This window comes from Ranitomeya variabilis, chromosome 4, assembly GCF_051348905.1.
Source record: "Ranitomeya variabilis isolate aRanVar5 chromosome 4, aRanVar5.hap1, whole genome shotgun sequence".
Taxonomy (NCBI): Eukaryota; Metazoa; Chordata; class Amphibia; order Anura; family Dendrobatidae; genus Ranitomeya; species Ranitomeya variabilis.
The window spans coordinates 38380176-38401305 of record NC_135235.1 but is presented as its reverse complement, the minus strand read 5'-3'; the positions used below and the strand labels follow the sequence as shown (position 1 = coordinate 38401305).

General features: G+C 42.3%; 1 protein-coding gene across 1 annotated transcript in view; it reads left to right on the top strand.

Annotated features, from left to right (window-relative positions):
- The window catches only part of ADAM12 (ADAM metallopeptidase domain 12), a 679455-nt gene that overhangs the window by 422122 nt on the left and 236203 nt on the right, over positions 1 to 21130 (top strand). Inside the window, exon 5 of the mRNA XM_077258380.1 lies at positions 17264 to 17340. Coding sequence (XP_077114495.1) covers positions 17264 to 17340 — 77 coding nt within the window. The remainder of the gene's footprint in view (positions 1 to 17263; positions 17341 to 21130) is intronic.

The window sequence follows — 21130 nt, the reverse complement described above, 5'->3', positions numbered from 1 at the left end:
GAAATCACAACCTTTACTACAAAAAGATGCCCGATTACAATCCATTTTCCCAGACCCCCCAATACTGTGTTTTAGACAGCCCCCAAATCTAAGAAGCATCATTGTCAAGAGCTCCCTGTCCTCTCCAACAGCTGCAGGAACCTTTCCTTGCAATCAGAAAAAATGCAAAACCTGTCCATTTATAATGACCACGGACAAGATAAAGATCCCCAATTCACATCAGGACTACAAGATACCAGGCACATTCAGCTCCGACACTTCTAATGTGGTGTACCTAATTATTTGTACTAAATGTCCAACTGGGGGTCTGTATGTGGGGGAGACAGGGCAAAAACTTAGAACAAGAATGAACTCTCACCGCCACACAATAAGAGAAAAAAGAATGAATCTACCTGTGGCAATACATTTTTGTCTCCCAAATCATAACATTGTGGACATGAAATTACTTGTGCTAAAAGGTAGCTTCAAAACTCAGAGAGATAGAAGAGTCTGGGAATATACACTGATGACGACCTTTGACACTCTCAGTGCAGGAATGAATGTGTCGCATGGATTTATGTCTTTTTACATCAACTAAGGAACTTGCCCCTCAGACCATGTGGGGTCATCACAACAGAACCAACCCCAATCAGAGGACAATAAAACAATCCTTATCTAAGAACTGGCCCAATATTTATGGACATAACTGTTTATCACTCATGGTAATTCTGCTTCATGTCACCTGGCTTATCCATGGTTTTTTCCTTTTTTTTTTTCTGTGCTCTGTTGTGCATAAATATGTGATTCTTCAGAATTTCTTTTAGTCTTTGCCTGATGAAGAGACCTGTGTAGTCTCGAAAGCTTGCAATTTGTTACCATCTTTTCAGTTAGCCACTAAAAGGTATCAACCACTGAGGACTCTCAATTCTAAATATTTTTCTATCTACTGGCAAACACGGTACCAAGATATACACTCACCGGCCACTTTATTAGGTACACCATGCTAGTAACGGGTTGGACCCCCTTTTGCCTTCAGAACTGCCTCAATTCTTCGTGGCATAGATTCAACAAGGTGCTGGAAGCATTCCTCAGAGATTTTGGTCCATATTGACATGATGGCATCACACAGTTGCCGCAGATTTGTCAGCTGCACATCCTAAAGATGCTCCATACAAGGCAGGATGGATCCATGCTTTCATGTTGTTTACGCCAAATTCTGACCCTACCATCCGAATGTCGCAGCAGAAATCGAGACTTATCAGACCAAGCAACGTTTTTCCAATTTTCTACTGTCCAATTTCGATGAGCTTGTACAAATTGTAGCCTCAGTTTCCTGTTCTTAGCTGAAAGGAGTGGTACCCGGTGTGGTCTTCTGCTGCTGTAGCCCATCTGCCTCAAAGTTCGACGCACTGTGCGTTCAGAGATGCTCTTAGGCCTACCTTGGTTGTAACGGGTGGCGATTTGAGTCACTGTTGCCTTTCTATCAGCTCGAACCAGTCAGCCCATTCTCCTCTGACCTCTGGCATCAACAAGGCATTTCCGCCCACAGAACTGCCGCTCACTGGATTTTTTTTCTTTTTCGGACCATTCTCTGTAAACCCTAGAGATGGTTGTGCGTGAAAATCCCAGTAGATCAGCAGTTTCTGAAATACTCAGACCAGCCCTTCTGGCACCAACAACCATGCCACGTTCAAAGGCACTCAAATCACCTTTCTTCCCCATACTGATGCTCGGTTTGAACTGCAGGAGATTGTCTTGACCATGTCTACATGCCTAAATGCACTGAGTTGCCGCCATGTGATTGGCTGATTAGAAATTAAGTGTTAACAAGAAGTTGGACAGGTGTACCTAATAAAGTGGCCAGTGAGTGTATATCTATCCTGTATTGTTATACAGAAGAATAGTTCATGGTCAACTCAATGACTAAAAGGTGCTAATGTTCCGTGGCTGTAAAAGAAGCTATTTATGTTTAAATGCTGTGCTTGGTTTTCACCAAATGTGGTTGTCACATTCATGTCTGAACAGGCTGCTGTGCCCTGACCCCACAGCAACAGTACAGTTACTGCTGAACCCCGACAGTGTTTAGGTTACACATTGCTGATACTAGTTCTCCATTTGTTTTACACTTGTGTTTTGCTGCAGTGAGATGGTAGGTAATTAGCTCTCTGCTGGTAGCCATGGCCAGGGCTCCCTTCTATAAAAACCCCAGAAGACTGAATCTAGCTGCCGATTATTAATTTGTGTTCAGCTAGTGACATAGGCTCTCTGAGTTGGCTCTGACTTGGCTCCTGTGGTATGTTTTGTATTTTCTGTGTTGTGTGTTATGATCCTTATTGGTTGAGGATCACAAATTACTCCAGCAAGGTGACTAAACATAGGACAAGCTCTAGGGAGGTGGAAAACTGGACTGACCGCAAAACTGAACCTATCCAACCACACTAGAGGCAGCCGGTGAACGTGTCTAAAATCCTAGACGTCTCGAGCCAGCCTGAGGAACTAACTACCCCTAGAGAGAAAGAAAGACCTCTCTTGCCTCCAGAGAAATAATTCCCAAAAGATATAGAAGCCCCCAACAGATAATAACGGTGAGGTAAGAGGAAGGCACATACACAGGGGTGAAAGCAGATTCAGCAAAAGAGGCCCACTAATTCTAGATAGCAGAAAATAGAAAAGGGGTCTATGCGGTCAGTAAAAAACCCTTACAAAATATCCACACTGAGATTTCAAGAACCCCCACACCAACTAACGGTGTGAGGGGAGAAACTCAGTCCCCTAGAGCAACCAACAAGTAAGAAATCACATTTTAACAAGCTGGACAAAAAACATGATGAACGCTGATAATCAGAAACTGAACAAACAAAAACTTAGCTTGTCTTAGAGAGACTGGGAGCAAGGTAGTCACCAGGAATCTGAAGAGCACTGAATACATTGATAGCAGGCAAGGAACTGAGTATACAGGTGAGCTAAATAGGAAACCAACCAAGGATAACAAACCAGGTGATGAAGCCAACCTGCAGAAAGACAACACTACACAGTACCGCTTGTGACCACTAGAGGGAGCCCAAAAATAGAGTTCACAACAGTACCCCCCCCTTGAGGAGGGGTCACCGAACCCTCATCAAGACCCCCAGGGCGCTCAGGACGAGCTGCGTGGAAGGCACGAACCAAATCAGCCGCATGAACATCAGAGGCGACAACCCAGGAATTATCCTCCTGACCATAGCCCTTCCACTTAACCAGATACTGAAGTCTCCGTCTAGAGATACGAGAATCCAAAATCTTCTCCACCACGTACTCCAATTCGCCCTCGACCAGCACCGGAGCAGGAGGCTCAACAGAAGGAACCACAGGTACCACATACCTCCGCAACAAAGACCTATGGAACACATTATGGATGGCAAACGATGACGGGAGATCCAAACGAAAAGACACCGGGTTAAGGATTTCCAAGATCTTATAAGGACCGATGAAGCGAGGCTTAAACTTAGGAGATGAAACCTTCATAGGAACATACCGAGAAGACAGCCACACCAAATCCCCAACACGAAGTCGGGGACCCACACCGCGGCGGCGGTTGGCAAAGCGCTGAGCCCTCTCCTGTGACAATTTCAGATTGTCCACCACATGGCTCCAAATCTGCTGCAATCTATCCACCACAGAATCCACCCCAGGACAGTCAGAAGACTCAACCTGACCCGAGGAAAAACGAGGATGGAAACCAGAATTGCAGAAAAAAGGTGAAACCAAGGTAGCAGAACTAGCCCGATTATTAAGGGCAAACTCGGCCAATGGCAAAAAAGTCACCCAATCATCCTGATCAGCGGAAACAAAACATCTCAAATAAGTCTCCAACGTCTGATTAGTTCGCTCGGTTTGGCCATTAGTCTGAGGATGGAAGGCCGACGAAAAAGACAAATCAATGCCCATCTTAGCACAAAAAGTTCGCCAAAACCTGGACACAAACTGGGATCCTCTATCAGACACAATATTTTCAGGAATGCCGTGCAAGCGAACCACATTCTGAAAAAATAGAGGAACCAAATCGGAGGAGGAAGGCAGCTTAGGCAAGGGCACCAAATGGACCATCTTGGAAAAACGATCACACACCACCCAGATGACAGACATTTTCTGAGATACTGGCAGATCCGAAATAAAATCCATGGAAATGTGCGTCCAAGGCCTTTTCGGGACAGGCAAAGGCAAAAGCAAACCGCTGGCACGAGAACAGCAAGGCTTAGCCCGAGCACAAATCCCACAAGACTGCACAAAGGAACGCACATCCCGCGACAAGGAAGGCCACCAGAAGGACCTAGCCACCAAATCTCTGGTACCAAAAATCCCAGGATGACCCGCCAACACCGAAGAATGAACCTCAGAAATAACTCTGCTGGTCCATCTATCCGGGACAAACAGTCTCTCTGGTGGACAACGGTCAGGTCTATCCGCCTGAAATTTCTGCAGCACTCGTCGCAAATCTGGAGAAATGGCAGACAAAATCACTCCCTCTCTGAGAATACCAGCCGGCTCAGAAACTCCCGGAGAGTCAGGCACAAAACTCCTAGAAAGTGCATCAGCTTTCACGTTCTTCGAACCAGGCAGGTACGAGACCACGAAGTTGAAACGGGAGAAAAACAACGACCAACGAGCCTGTCTAGGATTCAGGCGCTTGGCAGACTCGAGGTAAATCAGATTTTTGTGATCAGTCAGGACCACCACACGATGTTTAGCTCCTTCGAGCCAATGTCGCCACTCCTCAAATGCCCACTTCATAGCCAACAACTCCCGATTACCAACATCATAATTTCGCTCGGCAGGCGAAAACTTTCTTGAAAAGAAAGCACACGGCTTCATCACAGAGCCCTCAGAGCTTCTCTGCGACAAAACAGCCCCCGCTCCAATCTCGGAAGCATCAACCTTGACCTGGAAGGGGAGAGAGACATCTGGGTGACATAAGACTGGAGCTGAAGAAAACCGGTGCTTAAGCTCCCGAAAGGCCTCCACGGCCGCAGGAGACCAATTAGTCACATCAGAGCCCTTCTTGGTCAAATCCGTCAAAGGCTTAACCACACTAGAAAATTTAGCGATGAAACGACGGTAAAAATTAGCAAAACCCAAGAACTTCTGAAGACTCTTAACAGACGTGGGCTGAGTCCAGTCATGAATAGCCTGGACCTTGACTGGGTCCATCTCCACAGTAGAAGGAGAAAAAAATAAAACCCAAAAAGGAGACCTTCTGTACTCCGAAGAGGCATTTTGAGCCCTTCACAAATAAAGCATTAGCACGCAAGACCTGAAACACCATCCTGACCTGCTTCACATGGGACTCCCAATCATCAGAAAAAAACAAAATGTCATCCAGATAAACAACCATAAATTTATCCAGATATTCTCGGAAAATGTCATGCATGAAGGACTGAAACACAGAAGGAGCATTAGAGAGTCCAAAAGGCATCACCAAGCACTCAAAATGGCCTTCGGGCGTATTAAATGCTGTTTTCCATTCATCTCCCTGCTTAATGCGCACAAGATTATACGCACCACGGAGATCTATCTTGGTGAACCAACTGGCACCCTTAATCCGAGCAAACAAATCAGACAATAGTGGCAAAGGATACTGAAATTTGACTGTGATTTTATTCAGAAGGCGATAATCTATATACGGTCTCAAAGAACCGTCCTTCTTGGCCACAAAAAAGATTCCTGCACCAAGAGGGGAAGAGGATGGGCGAATATGTCCCTTCTCCAAAGACTCCTTTATATAACTCCGCATCGCGGCATGCTCTGGTATAGACAAATTAAAAAGTCGTCCCTTAGGGAATTTACTACCAGGAATTAAATTTATAGCACAGTCACAATCCCTATGAGGGGGCAGGACACTGGACCTGGGCTCATCAAATACATCCTGGTAGTCAGACAAAAACTCAGGGACCTCAGAAGGAGTGGAAGAAGCAATAGTCACCAATGGAGTATCGCCATGAATTCCCTGACAACCCCAACTAGACACAGACATGGCTTTCCAATCTGAAACTGGATTATGAGCCTGCAGCCATGGCAGACCCAAAACGACAACATCATGTAAATTATGCAGAACAAGAAAGCGAATCACCTCCTGATGTACGGGAGTCATGCACATGGTCATTTGCGTCCAATACTGAGGTTTATTCTCAGCCAATGGCGTAGCATCAATTCCCCTCAGAGGAATAGGAAATTCCAAAGGCTCCAGGACAAAACCACAGCGCCTGGCAAATGACAAATCCATCAGATTCAGGGCAGCACCCGAATCCACAAAGGCCATAACCGAGTAGGACGACAAAGAACAAATCAAAGTAACAGACAAAATAAATTTAGGCTGTATAGTACCAATGGTGACAGGTTTAGCAACCTTTTTTAAGCGTTTAGAGCATGCTGAGATAACATGAGCAGAATCACCACAGTAAAAGCACAACCCATTTTGACATCTATGACTTTGTCGCTCAATTCTGGTCAGAGTTCGATCACATTGCATAGACTCAGGTCCCTGTTCAGAAAATACCGCCAAAGGATGAGCAGATTTGCGCTCCCGCAAACGCCGATCAACCTGAATGGCTAAAGCTATAGAATCACTCAGACTTGTAGGGGTGGGGAACCCCACCATAACATCCTTAATGGCTTCAGAAAGACCTTCTCTGAAATTTGCAGCCAGGGCACACTCATTCCATTGAGTAAGCACTGACCATTTCCGAAATTTTTGACAATACACCTCTGCTTCATCCTGCCCTTGAGAGAGGGCCAGCAACGCTTTTTCTGCCTGATTCTCAAGATTAGGCTCCTCATAAAGCAATCCAAGAGCCAGAAAAAACGCATCCACATTAAGCAATGCAGGATCTCCTGGCGCCAGAGAGAAAGCCCAATCCTGCGGGTCGCCACGCAACAAGGAGATAACAATTTTTACTTACTGAGCGGAATCACCAGAGGAACGAGGTCTCAGAGATAGAAATAACTTACAATTATTCTTAAAATTCTGCAACCTAGATCTATCTCCAGAAAACAACTCAGGAATGGGTATCTTTGGTTCTGACATAGGGCTATGAATAACAAAATCCTGAATACTTTGCACCCGTGCAGCAAGATGATCCACACTAGAAGTCAGAGTCTGAACATCCATGTCTGCAGCTGAGCTCAAGACCACTCAGAGTTCAAGGGGATGAAAGAAGCTAGACAGACTGCAGCACAAAAAAAAAAAAAAAAAATGTACTCAGGTCTTCTTTTAATCCCACTTCTGCGATGCATAAAACACTTTTTGGCCTGCTATACTGTTATGATCCTTAGTGGTTGAGGATCACAAATTACTCCAGCAAGGTGACTAAACATAGGACAAGCTCTAGGGAGGTGGAAAACTGGACTGACCGCAAAACTGAACCTATCCAACCACACTAGAAGCAGCCGGTGAACGTGTCTAAAATCCTAGATGTCTCGAGCCAGCCTGAGGAACTAACTACCCCTAGAGAGAAAGAAAGACCTCTCTTGCCTCCAGAGAAATAATCCCCAAAGATATAGAAGCCCCCAACAGATAATAACGGTGAGGTAAGAGGAAGGCACATACACAGGGGTGAAAGCAGATTCAGCAAAAGAGGCCCACTAATTCTAGATAGCAGAAAATAGAAAAGGGGTCTATGCGGTCAGTAAAAAACCCTTACAAAATATCCACACTGAGATTTCAAGAACCCCCACACCAACTAACAGTGTGAGGGGAGAAACTCAGTCCCCTAGAGCAACCAACAAGTAAGAAATCACATTTTAACAAGCTGGACAAAAAACATGATGAACGCTGATAATCAGAAACTGAACAAACAAAAACTTATCTTGTCTTGGAGAGACTGGGAGCAAGGTAGTCACCAGGAATCTGAAGAGCACTGAATACATTGATAGCAGGCAAGGAACTGAGTATCCAGGTGAGCTAAATAGGAAACCAACCAAGGATAACGAACCAGGTGATGAAGCCAACCTGCAGAAAGACAACACTACACAGTACCGCTTGTGACCACTAGAGGGAGCCCAAAAATAGAGTTCACAACAGTTGTGATTCCGGCTTGTATTTCAACTACCTGCTTGTCTCCTAACTTTGTCCTTGATGCAACTTCTCAGCTTTTACCCTGCTTGAAGGCCATTCCTGCCTCTGGTTCACACTTTCGGATGGCAGCCCTTCCATTGAAGTAATGCATCAAACCCATTGTAAGATCAAATCCCCATACAGGGGCTAAAGGGTGGTCTGTAGTGATGAGCAAGCAGCATTGTTGCTCGGGTCTCCCCGAGCATGCTCGGGTAATCTCCGAGTATTTGGATGTGCTCAGAGATTTCGTTTTCATCGCCTCAGCTGCATGAGTTACAGCTTCTGGACAGCCTGAATACATGTGGGAATTCCCTAACAAACAGGTATTCCTCATGTGTATTCATGTCTGTCTGTCTAGCAGACGTAAATCATGCAGCTGAGGCGAAGAAAACAAATTCTCTGAGGACATCCAAATACTCGGAGATCACCCGAGCGTGCTCGGGGAGACCCGAACAATGAGTATACTTGCTCATCACTAGTGGTCAGAGTTTCTCTGGAATCTGCGAGATGGAGTGGCTTGTGTTAAGTCTGTCCAAAGTAGCCTTTTTGAGCCTGTGCCCTCTGACAGACATAACAATTGTGCAGGGCATTATGGCCAAACATCCCTACTTTAGAGTTATCTGTCCAAAAGACATTGTTTCAGAAATGTTGTGGTTTGTTCAAATCTAAGTTTCCAAACTTTAGCCGTGCTACCATTTTCTTTTTAAAACAAAGAGGCTTTCTTTTGGCAACTTTTCCAAATAAGCCACACTTACTCAGTCTTTTTCTAGTTGTAAAGTAATGAACTTAAACATTTAACATATTAACTGTGTCCTTTAGAGTCTAAACTGTAGCTCTTGGGTTTCTTGCAATCTCCCTAAGCATTACCCAGTCTGACCTTGAAATGAATTTTCTGGGATGCGAACTCCTGAGAAGGAGAAAATTGTCAACTTTCTTGAATGTATTCTACTTGTGAATATTTATGGATTCCAAATTATTAAGATATAGCCTTATAACCCTTTCCAGATTGATGGGCAGCAACAATGCTTCATTTCTGATGTGTTTCCTCCTTGGCATTGTGCTATCACATGTCTGCTTCAGACACGTAAACTACCCAATCTTCTGCTTTTATAGAGTGGATCACATTTGCTGATGAACAATTATGGTAATTAAGCACCTGACTGCTACTTACCTCCTTAAGTCTTATGAAAGCAGTATGAGTGTATTTCATTGCCCCAAAAAACTCAGCAAAATAACTTACCAAATAATACTATACAATAATATACCATATTACACTATACAAAAACACATTACAATAAAATACAAAATAATGTACTTTACTAGAAATGCCTCAATTGCACACACTGTGTATAGGCAGCAGGTTCAGGCGCTAAGCCCGCTCCATAATACATACACAATAGAAATATTGTAACTTAACCATATAAATATTATACAAAAAATATAAATGTACTCTGCAAGAATTTACCAAAATACACAATATAAACACTATATAAATGTTGAATATACTACACTGTATATAAATATAATCTATATATATAATTGTCTAAGGGGTACTTCCGTCTTTCTGTCTGCAACTTCAGTCACGGAAATCCCGCATCGTTGATTGGTCTCGCCAGCTGTCTGTTATGGCTGCCGCGACCAATCAGCGATGGGTACAGTCCGATTAGTCCCTCCCTACTCCCCTGCAGTCAGTGTCCGGCGCCTGCATACTCCCCTCCGGTCACCGCTCACACAGGGTTAATGCCAGCGGTAACGGACCGCGTTATGGAGCGGGTAACGCACTCCGTTACCGCTGCTATTAACCCTGTGTGTCCCCAACTTTTTACTATTGATGCTGCCTATGCAGCATCAATAGTAAAAAGATGTAATGTTAAAAATAATAAAAAAACAAAAAACCTGCTATTCTCACTCTCCGTCCTCGGACGATGCGCTTGCGCCTGCCGCCATCTTCCGTTCTCAGAGATGCATTGCAAAATTACCCAGAAGACTTAGCGGTCTTGCGAGACCGCTAAGTCTTCTGCTCTGCGTAATTTCGCAATGCATCCTGGGAACGGAAGATGGCGGCAGCCGCGCACGCATCGCCAGAGCTTCGCTGGATCCCGGCGGGTGAGTATATAACTATTTTTTATTTTAATTATTTTTTTTAACAGGGATATGGTGCCCACACTGATAAATACTATGAGGACTGTGTTATATTCTGCGTGGGCTGCGTTATATACTACATGGCAGCGTGGTGCCCCCATTTGCTCTTCTTGATATACTACATGGCTGCTGCTATATACTGCATGGGCTGTGCTATATATTATGTGGGCAATGTTATATACTGCGTGGGCTGTGTTATATACTGACTCACCGATGATAGTAATCATGAACAGGAAAGATTATAAAGAAAAAATGCTGGAATTACTTATGGACGATAAAACGTATGGTAAAATGATAGGAAACCCATCTAAAAAATACAATGAGGAAATTAATATTATGATTAATGAAGGTTTAAGTTTGGGTGTTCTTAGCAAAAAGCAGGCAGATTATCTATATGTTCCTAGTCCAAAAATGCCTATATTGTACGGGTTGCCTAAGGTGCATAAAGGAGGGGGTTTGCCGGCCATGAGACCCATAGTGTCGGGCATAGGGTCAATGAATGAACATCTCTGTGAGTGGGTAGATTCCATCTTACAACCGCTTGTAATCAAATTACCGGGATATATTAAAGACTCCAGGGAAGTCCTCAAAACCTTCTCTAATAAAATATGGCAAAAAAATTACTCATGGCTGTGCTGTGATGTCATATCACTGTACAAGTGCATACCGCATACCTTAGCTATGGAGGCTTTGCGTGATCATTTAGATAACTTTAGCTCATATACACAGGACTTAATTAATTTTGTATTACAAGTCACTTTTTTCCTTTTAAAACATAATATTTTTTCGTTTGAAAATACTGTATATGAGCAAAGGACAGGCGTTCCGATGGGGGCCAAATATTCTCACTCATTGGCCAGTTTGACTATGGCATATTGGGAGCGCAAATATATCTATTGTGTGAACAATCCCTTTGCTGGTTCTTTGGTCTGGTACGGCAGATACATCGATGACACCCTAATCATTTGGGGTGGAGATGTGTCTGCCGTGCCAGACTTCATTGATTACATCAATCTCAATGACTATGGCATCAAATTCACCCACAAATGGGACCACAGTGCAATTTCGTTTTTGGATTTAGATCTGATGGGGGTGGAAAATCAGATTATTGATAGTAAAATGCATGTAAAACCCATTAGTGGGAATACTGCATTACATGCGAAGAGCAGTCACCCCAAGCACACCATAAAATCAATTCCGGTGGGAGAATACACACGGCTCAAAAGAAATTGTAGCAGGGAAACGTTAAGAAAGGAGGAATTTGATCGGTTAAAAGTGCGACTAAAAGAAAGAGAGTACCCTGATTGGACCTTAAATAGGGCACAAAAAATAGTTGATGAAAAGCCAAGAGATAGTCTTCTAACCCTAGAAAAAGAAAATAAAAGAGAAAAAGAGGGGAAGGGGAAAAAAACATATGTCTGTTTCCAATACAGCAACCAGTTTAACACAATAAAAAATATAGTATTAAAAAGGTTACCCATATTGCAGGAAGATGATTTCCTTTCAAATATTCTCAAGGATGGTCTCAACGTTGTGGCTAGAAGAGAGCCAACTATAGGCAGCTCCTTGTCACCTAGCTTTTTTTCACCCCAACCGGCTTCTAGTACATGGCTCCAATGCAGGGGTTTCTATAAGTGCGGGGTTACTGCCTGCAGCACGTGCCGATATGCACTGACGAAAAACACATTCCAGGATAGGGACAACAGTAAAACTTTTCAAATAAAATTTTTTATTAACTGCCATTCCAATAATGTGGTTTATAAGATTGATTGTAGGGAATGTAACTTGGCATATATAGGGTGCATAACGAGAAAGTTAAAAACTAGGATATCAGAGCATCTGAGGGATTTGGGGAGTAGTAACACTCCAAATAGGAATTTATCAGCTGTTGCTAAACACTTTACCATGTACCATTCAGGAAACACATCCATGATGACGATTCAGGGCATAGAGCGTATAAATCTGTCTCAGCGGGGTGGAGATACCAAAAGACAGCTTCCAACCAGAGAAGCTTTTTGGATCTACAATTTGCGAACCAGATATCCATCTGGTCTTAATCGAAAAAACGAGATCATGTATCATTATTGTTAAGTTGATCGGTGAGCTGGCTGTGGCTTCTTTTAGCCTCTTTTTCTTTGCACATTGTGTTATATACTGTTTGGGCTGTGTTATATACTACATCGCCTGTGTTATATACGGCGTGGCTGCTATATACTACGTGGGCTGTGTTATATACTGCATGGCCACTGTTATATACTGAGTGGGCTGTATTAATGCATCGGGTATTCTACAATATGTGTGCATGTATGTATATAGCAGCCACATAGTATATAGCACAGGCCACGTAGTATTTTGTCTGCTATATACTACATGGCTCCTATATACTACGTGGCCTACGCTATATAATATGTGGCTGCTACATACATGCATACATATTCTAGAATACCCGATGTGTTAGAATCGGGCCACCATCTAGTATACTATAATATGCTACACATAAATACTATACTATAGATTTATTCTATTATATACCAAATAACATACTAAAAAAAAAACACCAGTACACAGGCAGAGATGCTTACCTGTCCAAGGCTTCCAACAATTGCACTAACCAAGGTGCAGCGGACCCAAGTTAAGATGGCAAATACACAGGTGCAATAATACCGATAAGGCAGCCAGCCTACAATCAGGAATTGGCCGCTTGGTGCACCTGTGCAAACAAATAGTCTGTATGTGGCGTGTTCACACAAGTATGCAATATATATGGTTCAAATCCTATTAATGGCGCCATATAGCGGGCTCACCATAATGCATCCTGTGTGAACATACTACAATGCAGTCATACTGTATGATGTAGTAAAGCTCCTTTTTTATGAATGTATATAAGTAGATTTGCACATAAGTTGTTTCTCGTCTTCAGAGCTAGCAATCCAGTCTCGTTAACACACAGAGCCATTACTCAATTTTCCAATTTTCAGCCCGGTTCTGTAAAATGCAGAACTTCTCTTTCCACATTTCCGGTTATTTTCTCACATTTCCATTGTGTAGATGAAGTTACCAAACGTATGACAGTTCAGCTTAGGGGCTGAGACAGGTTTGCATTAGTTAACTGCAGAGTGGATTGCTCTCGAAATTTGATCTGACACACTTTATTTTAAATTAAACCTAATTTTGGTGATTGGAAGAAATATGTTCTGCTCCTCATATTTACTGGAAACGTTTGATCTTTTCCAAAGAGCTATATAAATGTGGATGAAGCCAGGTAAAAGAATTCTAGTTTGAAGTCTGGCAGAGGGTGTACTATTGATTTAAAGTTCAGTCTTCACATGCTTCCAGCAGTTGAATTGTAGCATATTGGTGGTAACATTTTTTTTTTTTTGCATTGGCCTTTGGGTACCATGGATTGGTGAACTTGTTCAAAGAGAATATCTAATTATTATTTCAAAATTTTTGAATTCAGCTTCCACAGGCAGGTTAAGCACAAGCCATTCTATCAGATCCCAGAGTTTGCTCTGGCCTTCTCTCTTTAACACCTGTACAGGCATCTGGACTTACACAGGGACCCCCGGGCTAGAGCCACGGAATCAGCTGCTGACAAGTGGAGCAAGGTTGCGTCAAGAAAGGTGGCCATTCAAGGTCGATGCCAAGAGGTCACATCAGGGACAAAACGAGAAAGCAAGTTGGTGGTCACAATACAAGCTGATTTCAGAAATGGAATAAATCAGGATGACACAACCAAAGCAAGGAACAGGGCAATAAACCAGGTAAACTGAACTTATTGACTGGCAATGGAAGTCAGAGTTTCAGAGGTTTAAATAGCAGACTGCCTCACCCTATGCTCTCAGGAAGGAGCAATCAAAACCAGACAAGAATTAACCCCATAGCTCCATGGTTTAGAGGCACCAAAAGTCCCAGGAATAAAATACAGCTGATGTTACACATGTAGCTCGCAACAAAGGTGCGACGGAGCCCAGCAGTTGAAGTGGAAACACAGGGTACAGCAACCAACAGGTTGCTCCTATAGACACCATCAGACCTCAGGCAGGGGCTTGTAACCAATATTTTAGTACTGGATGGGGCTAGGCTAAACTGGGGCGGAGTCTAAAGGACTTTGCAATCTATGCCTCATAATGTTCTTCACGGGCATGGACTTACGTAGGGAACCTCCAGGGCACATCCCTCCTTTGAAGTGAGAATCAATAATTAAAAACATGGTCACACATATTCAATGTGAGTGCCAGCAAAGTTTATGCAACTTAGGTGCAGGTCATTGCAGGTAACTCTCTGTTAAGCTTATATACAGATGGGCAGACAAGAGAGTAGGAACAGAGAGTCAAATACCGGCCCCAACTTCAGATATGTCCCTGCTTCCTGCAGAGAGACACAGACTTACCTCCTCCTGCCTGACAACAAACAGTGCACAGCAAGTTACATAGAATTGTCTTGCACTTTGGATAGATATTTTTAGGGGGGTAGTACAACATAAATGTTAAAGTGATTTGCATATTTATCACATTATTAAATGCAATCAAGCCATGTAGAAGTACAGGACAACACACATTCAATATATTTATGGAACATGGTAATATTCCCCGACTTCATAAAATAATTACCATATTCCAGACATACCTTTATGTTGATGAATGACCACTATAGAACTGATACTGTTCCACCTCCGTTGGCTTTACTCATAGAACGCTATGTGCAGAAATATATAATATTACAGGTTTTGTTTTAACAGCTTTAGGTTGAGTATTTGCAGATGAAACGTCTTTGGGATGATGTGTAATAGATTCCTCTAAGTCTAACAGCATTATGTTCTTTACCAGGAAATGAGGCTGGGGGTTTGGCAGCGTATTATATGTTCCAGACTCTCCGGAGCAGTCATCATATAATGAGTTGAGGTCATGTACTGGAATGAGACGTATCTCTTATCACATTTTTTGAGGAAGGAGAAGTCTTAACTCTAATGCAAGTTCAGAAGGAGTATTTGGATGGAAGGTGATATATAGTCCCAACCGAGGAAGGTATGAATGAAGAAAGAACGTGTAGGAGGGATAGAATTCTATCCATGCCAAATGGAAACCCTTATCCTTGGTAACAAATGACCTTTACCAAGATTAATGTGAACACTGAATGATGGTGTCCATAAATCAGAAGGTCTTGGCTGAAGGAGCAAGGAGAGACTCCATCACGGCTACTTTCCAGCAGGGCTGTGAAGTCGGAGTCGTGGAGTCTGAGTTGGTGTTCATTTTGGTGGAGTCAGTCTGTATAACATGGACCAACTCTGACTCCTAAAATATATAATAAATTGGGTACAGTACTTCAATGCGGTATGTGCAATAAATGCTAATAACGTCCTATAATAAATTAATAATGTCCTATAAATGTCTGTTCTGTTCCTGATCTAAGGATCTCAGCTTTTAGCTGAGATGAGGTAAAGTCTATAATCACTGCACTCATAGAAGTGAGAAAATTTTCTTAAAGTGAATAATTTATTTGTAGGTGATGGGCGACAAGCAATTTTGACATTTCAGCCACAATATGGCCTTGATCACAATGTCGCCTTTTAAAGATGCATCAACAAGTCGTACTTGTACATCCCTTATTCACTTTAAGAAAATTTTTTCACTTCTATGAGTGCAGTGATTACAGACTTTACCTCTCTATGGGATCATTGGTTCCATTCACTAGCACCATCAAATCAACAATAAGTCGTGCGCTAGCCTCTCGTTCCTTCTTTAGCTGAGATGAATCTGTGCTGCACTTTATGTACATGCTCAGTAGTGACCAGTGCTGTGGAGTCGGAGTCTTGGAGTAAGGGAAATTGAGTTGGAGGTTTGGCTTACCGACTCCACAACCCTGCTTTCCAGTACATGGTCAATAAGGGCTGGCGGTATAGATATGTTCAAGCTTAACTAACTGCAAATTCTGCTAATGACTGAAATTCTTTGAACTTTTCACAGTATAAATGTTTCATGAAGGGACTCAAACCTGGAACATGTGATGCGCAAAGCAGAATTGCTGTCATTGTCCACCCCTTGTGTCTACATATAGGCTCAAACATCTGTTGACAGAGAGATTCAAAGAACACCAAACATTCTCCTTCAGGAACTGCAAAAAGCATAGTACAATTTATCAGGTTTCCTTGGATGATCCCTTATCCATAAAATAATGGGTAAATTACTGACTGTTGAGGGTCAGACCACTGGGGCCTCCGGCGATTTTGAGAACAGGGTTCTACAGAACTTCGTCTGTGCAAATACTCAACCTCCATTATGTTCATTGTAGATGAAACTGCCAAAAACAGCAGAGCACTGTACTCCACTTTCTCTGGAAGTCCTATAGACGATGATTGGAGCATGCACTCCTCTTGTGATGTCCTCTTGTCAATTCCCAACTTTAACCCAAGAATGAGGCTCTGGAGTGCCTTGTCAGTGAGGTCATTAATGAGACACTAAATAGACTCCCAGGGGAATGTTCTTTTTAGCCTCTTTGGAGACAGTGTTTTAATTTCGAAACTATTTAAACCAGTTCACAGTCCCTTTCTGTATTGTAATTGTGGTCTCCTGAAGAAGACCTGGAATCGCGTTGACAATAAAACTGTAATTGATTATGTTTTTCATCTGCATCTTGAATTCCTCCTACCACCAGCGCGGTATTTATCCACATTCCTATCCCTTTAAGCTTATTCTTGAGTTTGTGACACCTTTGGCAGAAATTTGGTGAAAATAATGGCAACAGCCCCTGGACTGGAGTGGCGCCGTTTCTGGGTGAAAAAGTAGGCTTTTTTAATCCTTATAATGACTACAGACGTACAGAAGACAGCTTTATCTTCACACAGGAATGTCATTAACAGCAATGACATAAGTAGTACATTTCTGAAATAAAATATAGAATATTAGAGCAGAAATACACCTTCTTCTCTTTGCAAAATTCCCCTTAGAAAAGTTTCAATCCTTAGAATGGATTATTTTGATTGCAATGAGAATTATTAACCATTTGGCCAATCAAAGCTGTTAGCCGTGACATTTCTTTGGTTTTCTCTTTAAGGATCGCTGCTACTATCACGGAGATGTAGAAGGATATCCTGGATCATCTGTCAGTATAAGCTTCTGCTCTGGCCTCAGGTAAAAAAAAAATATTTTATTTCTGTTGCTTAGATAGTGGCAACGCATTCTGCAGGGCTTTGCGGGCATTGGCATTACTCACTGTCCCCAGAGGGGCTCACAGTCTAAATTCTTCATTAGTATGTCTTTGGTGTGTTGGAGGAAACCAAAAAACCCGGAGCAATTCAAGCAAACACAGGGAAAACATACAAACTCCATGCGGATGTTGTCCTTGGTTGGATTGAAAATAATTTTACATTAGAATGCTCTCCACATCAGAGTGCTCTCTGTCTGCCCCATAAGAGTCATCATGGGAATACTATGTATATTGTAAAGGTCAATGCATGATGGATCATTTAGTGATCACAAAAATGCAATTTTTTGCTGTACAAGATTAACTAGAGTGCTCTCTATCATGTATGCAGGTCATTAGAATGCTCCCTGCTGTTAATGTGAGAATTAGAATGCTCTCTATATCATTTAGTAATCACTAGAGTGCTTAGTCTGCCGGATAGTGGTTGGATTGCAGTATTCTGACTTGGGTACAGGCTCATAAGAATATCTTTTTAAAACACATTGATCACTTTAAAGTGTCAGATAGACAGATCATTAGAATGTTCTGAGTATGACAAGGTTAACATTAGAATGCTCTGTATAATATATAGTGATCGCAAGAATGCTGCCCCCGTGGAATAGTAGTGGTCAGTAAAATACTCTCTGAGTCATACAGGGTTCACGAGAATACCGTCTTCAAAATGTTCTTTTATGACAGCTTGGTGTCTGGTGGTAAATCAATCTAGAGTTCTCTGTATTGTACTTACTAGAGTGCTCCCAATAGAATGATCAGTAAATTTTGTAGTGATAATCAGACTGCTACCTCTGTGGTAAAGTGATGGGTAATTAAATACTTTGTGATTGGTAGAGGGGTAATGGAAATACTTTGTATCGTAAATTGATCATTCTAGTTCTCGCTATGTCAAAGTACTTACTAGAGTGCTTTCATTTGAATGCTCTGTAAACTATTCACAGATCACATTACTGCCACCTCCTTGCTACTGTAGTAGTTACTAAAGTATTTTGTAAGTGATCCGGGGATCATGACAATATTCTGTGTCTGGTAAGTTGATAACTAGAATCATTTATGTGAGTAATATATGCAAGAGAAAAGAAGGCACTCACCGGTCTAAAAGTTAGCGATCTTTATTCAATCTTCATGTAAAAAAAGCTTCATCATCGGGGGAGTGAGAAAAGGAGCTCCTACGAGCAGGAGCAAACGACGGCTGTTTCGCACTGTGCTTGAGCTTCTACGGGTCAGTGTATGTGAAAGAGTGAAACAGGGAAAGGAAATATACCGGCCACAATACACTCCCCCTATATATTGTGGCCTGTATATTTCCTTTCCCTGTTTCACTCTTTCACATACACTGACCCGTAGAAGCGCAAGCACAGCGCGAAATGGCCTGCTTGTAGGAGCTCCTTTTCTCACTCCCCGGCCATGAAGCTTTTTTTACATGAAAATTGAATAAAGATCGCTAACTTTTAGACCGGTGAGTGCCTTCTTTTCTCTTGCATATATTATTGGAATCGTCTTCTTTTGTTCTGAAGAGCACCCGATCTGAAAATGTGTGGCTGGTGGTTCTATGACGGCTGATTGGCACCTGGCTCCAGAAGCGGAGCAGCCTTGGCTTTGTTCGGACAGTGCCGTTTTTTGTCTTTTTTTGCTTATGGAACATTTATGTGAGTGTAAAGGTTGCACTGTGGTAGTGTAGAGGTTTTTAATAGTGCTTCCATTGACAGACTTTGCTCAAGCCACTTCACTTAGTAAATTCTGCATAAACCCTGGCATTCACCCATAACCCCCATACAGGGATCTGGACTTACAACGGCGTCCTCCGGGTTACATCCACAGAGTGACTGCTGGCCGGTGGAGTGAGCTGGCAAAGGAGAGTCAACAAGCCGAGTCAAAACCAGAAAGGGCAGATTTGAGACAAAGTTAGAAGGGGTGAAGTCAGGAGGTAAATGAGGTCAGAACCAGCAAAATGGAGTCAAAGGCAGAATCAACAGGCACACAAATGGTTAAGTCAAAATAGTGTCAGCGGGTATCTCAGGAAAACAGACCGAGTTAGTAAATAACTATAACTGCCAATTCCCAGCAAACTGAAAGGAGTTTAAATAGGGTGTGAACTGTCCAGGCACGGAGTAAAAGTGGCACTGCCGGGTGGCAGAGGTAGAGGTTGAAAGAACAGATTCAGACAAGGATGTAACAGGTTGTAATCCATAGAGTGCTCTCAATAGAATGCTTTGTACAGTATAAAGCGATCACAAGACTCCTGCTTCTATGGTGTAAAGTAGTAGTCTACTAAGATACTTTGTAAGTGGGAGGGGAATCAAGGGAAATGTAGTCTTTTAAATCGATAACTAGAATTTTCTGTGTGTCATAGAAATAACTAGAGTGCCCTCGAGAGAATGCGATGTTCCTTATACAGTGATTACAAGATTGCTACCTCTGTGGAAAAGAGATGGTTACTAAAATACTCTGTTAGTGGGAGAGGGATCATAAACATTTTTGTGTCTGATAAATTGATTGATACTTTCCGTGTTATTACAATGACTGGCGCGCTCTAATTAGAATGCTCTGTACAGTATATAGCGACCACAAGACTGCTGCCTTTGTGGTAAGGTGGTAGTTTACTAAAATACTTTGTAAGTGAGAGCGGAATCGTGGAAAATGTAGTCTGATAAATTGATAATTAGAACTCTGTGTGTCGCAGAAATAACTAGAGTGCTGTCATTAGAATGCTACGATATGCGCTTTATATAGTGATCACAAGATGCTGCCTCTGTGGCAAAGCGTGTGGGAGAGGGATCATGAAAAATTGGGTGTTTAACAGATCGATTGATGCGATTCTTTTCTGTGTCATTACATTGACTGTACTGCTTTGATTAGAATGCCAAGGCCTTCACTCTTTAACCCTTGTACAGGCATCTGGACTTAAACAGGGACCTCTGGGCTGGAGCCACGGAGTCAGATGCTGACCAGTGGAGCAAGCTTGCGTCAAGAAAGGTGGTCAATCAGGGTCGATGACAAGAGGTCACATCAGGGACATAATCAGAAAGCAAGGTGGTGGTCATAATGCAAGACAATTTTTTCTGTGTCATTGCAATGACTGGAGCGCTCTAATTAGAACGCTCCCTGCTTGATATACCAGTTATTCCTTTTTAAAAGGCTGTCATTCGATACATCAGCGCTAATTTCCTTTACATCGCAACGGCTGTCTAAACCCTTTTTGCTTGAGATGTAGGCAGCCGTTTTATCTTAAGACTTGGCATTCATAACAATGTTTGCCTATTTTCATTAATAGAATATGACAGTACAACTTCCTGCATAATCCATTTTCGCAAAATAACCCCTTTGCCCTGCAAAGCGTAAACTAAACAGACCTTAAAATTGTCTTGCCAACAGGCTAGCTCCATTAAGGTGAGGACTCGAGCTGAGCAATGCAATTAACCAATTTATGTTTCAAGCTCGCTAAATGTGTTGATTTTTGTTCTAAACTTCATTATATAATTATTTAACAAACAATGACCTCAATATGCGATAATTAACACAGCGTTTGCCCACGGTGATGGTTTAATCACTGTAATTATCAAAAATTGGCATTAAAACGCTACCTTTGAAAAATGGCTCCAAGTAGAATTTCCTTTCTTGTTAATCCCTCTTTACATTTTGCTTCTTTACATAAACATCCTCAGTGGTTGCATATTTAGAATTTCTATCCTTTATGCTGTTTAATAAAGGGATAACACCCAA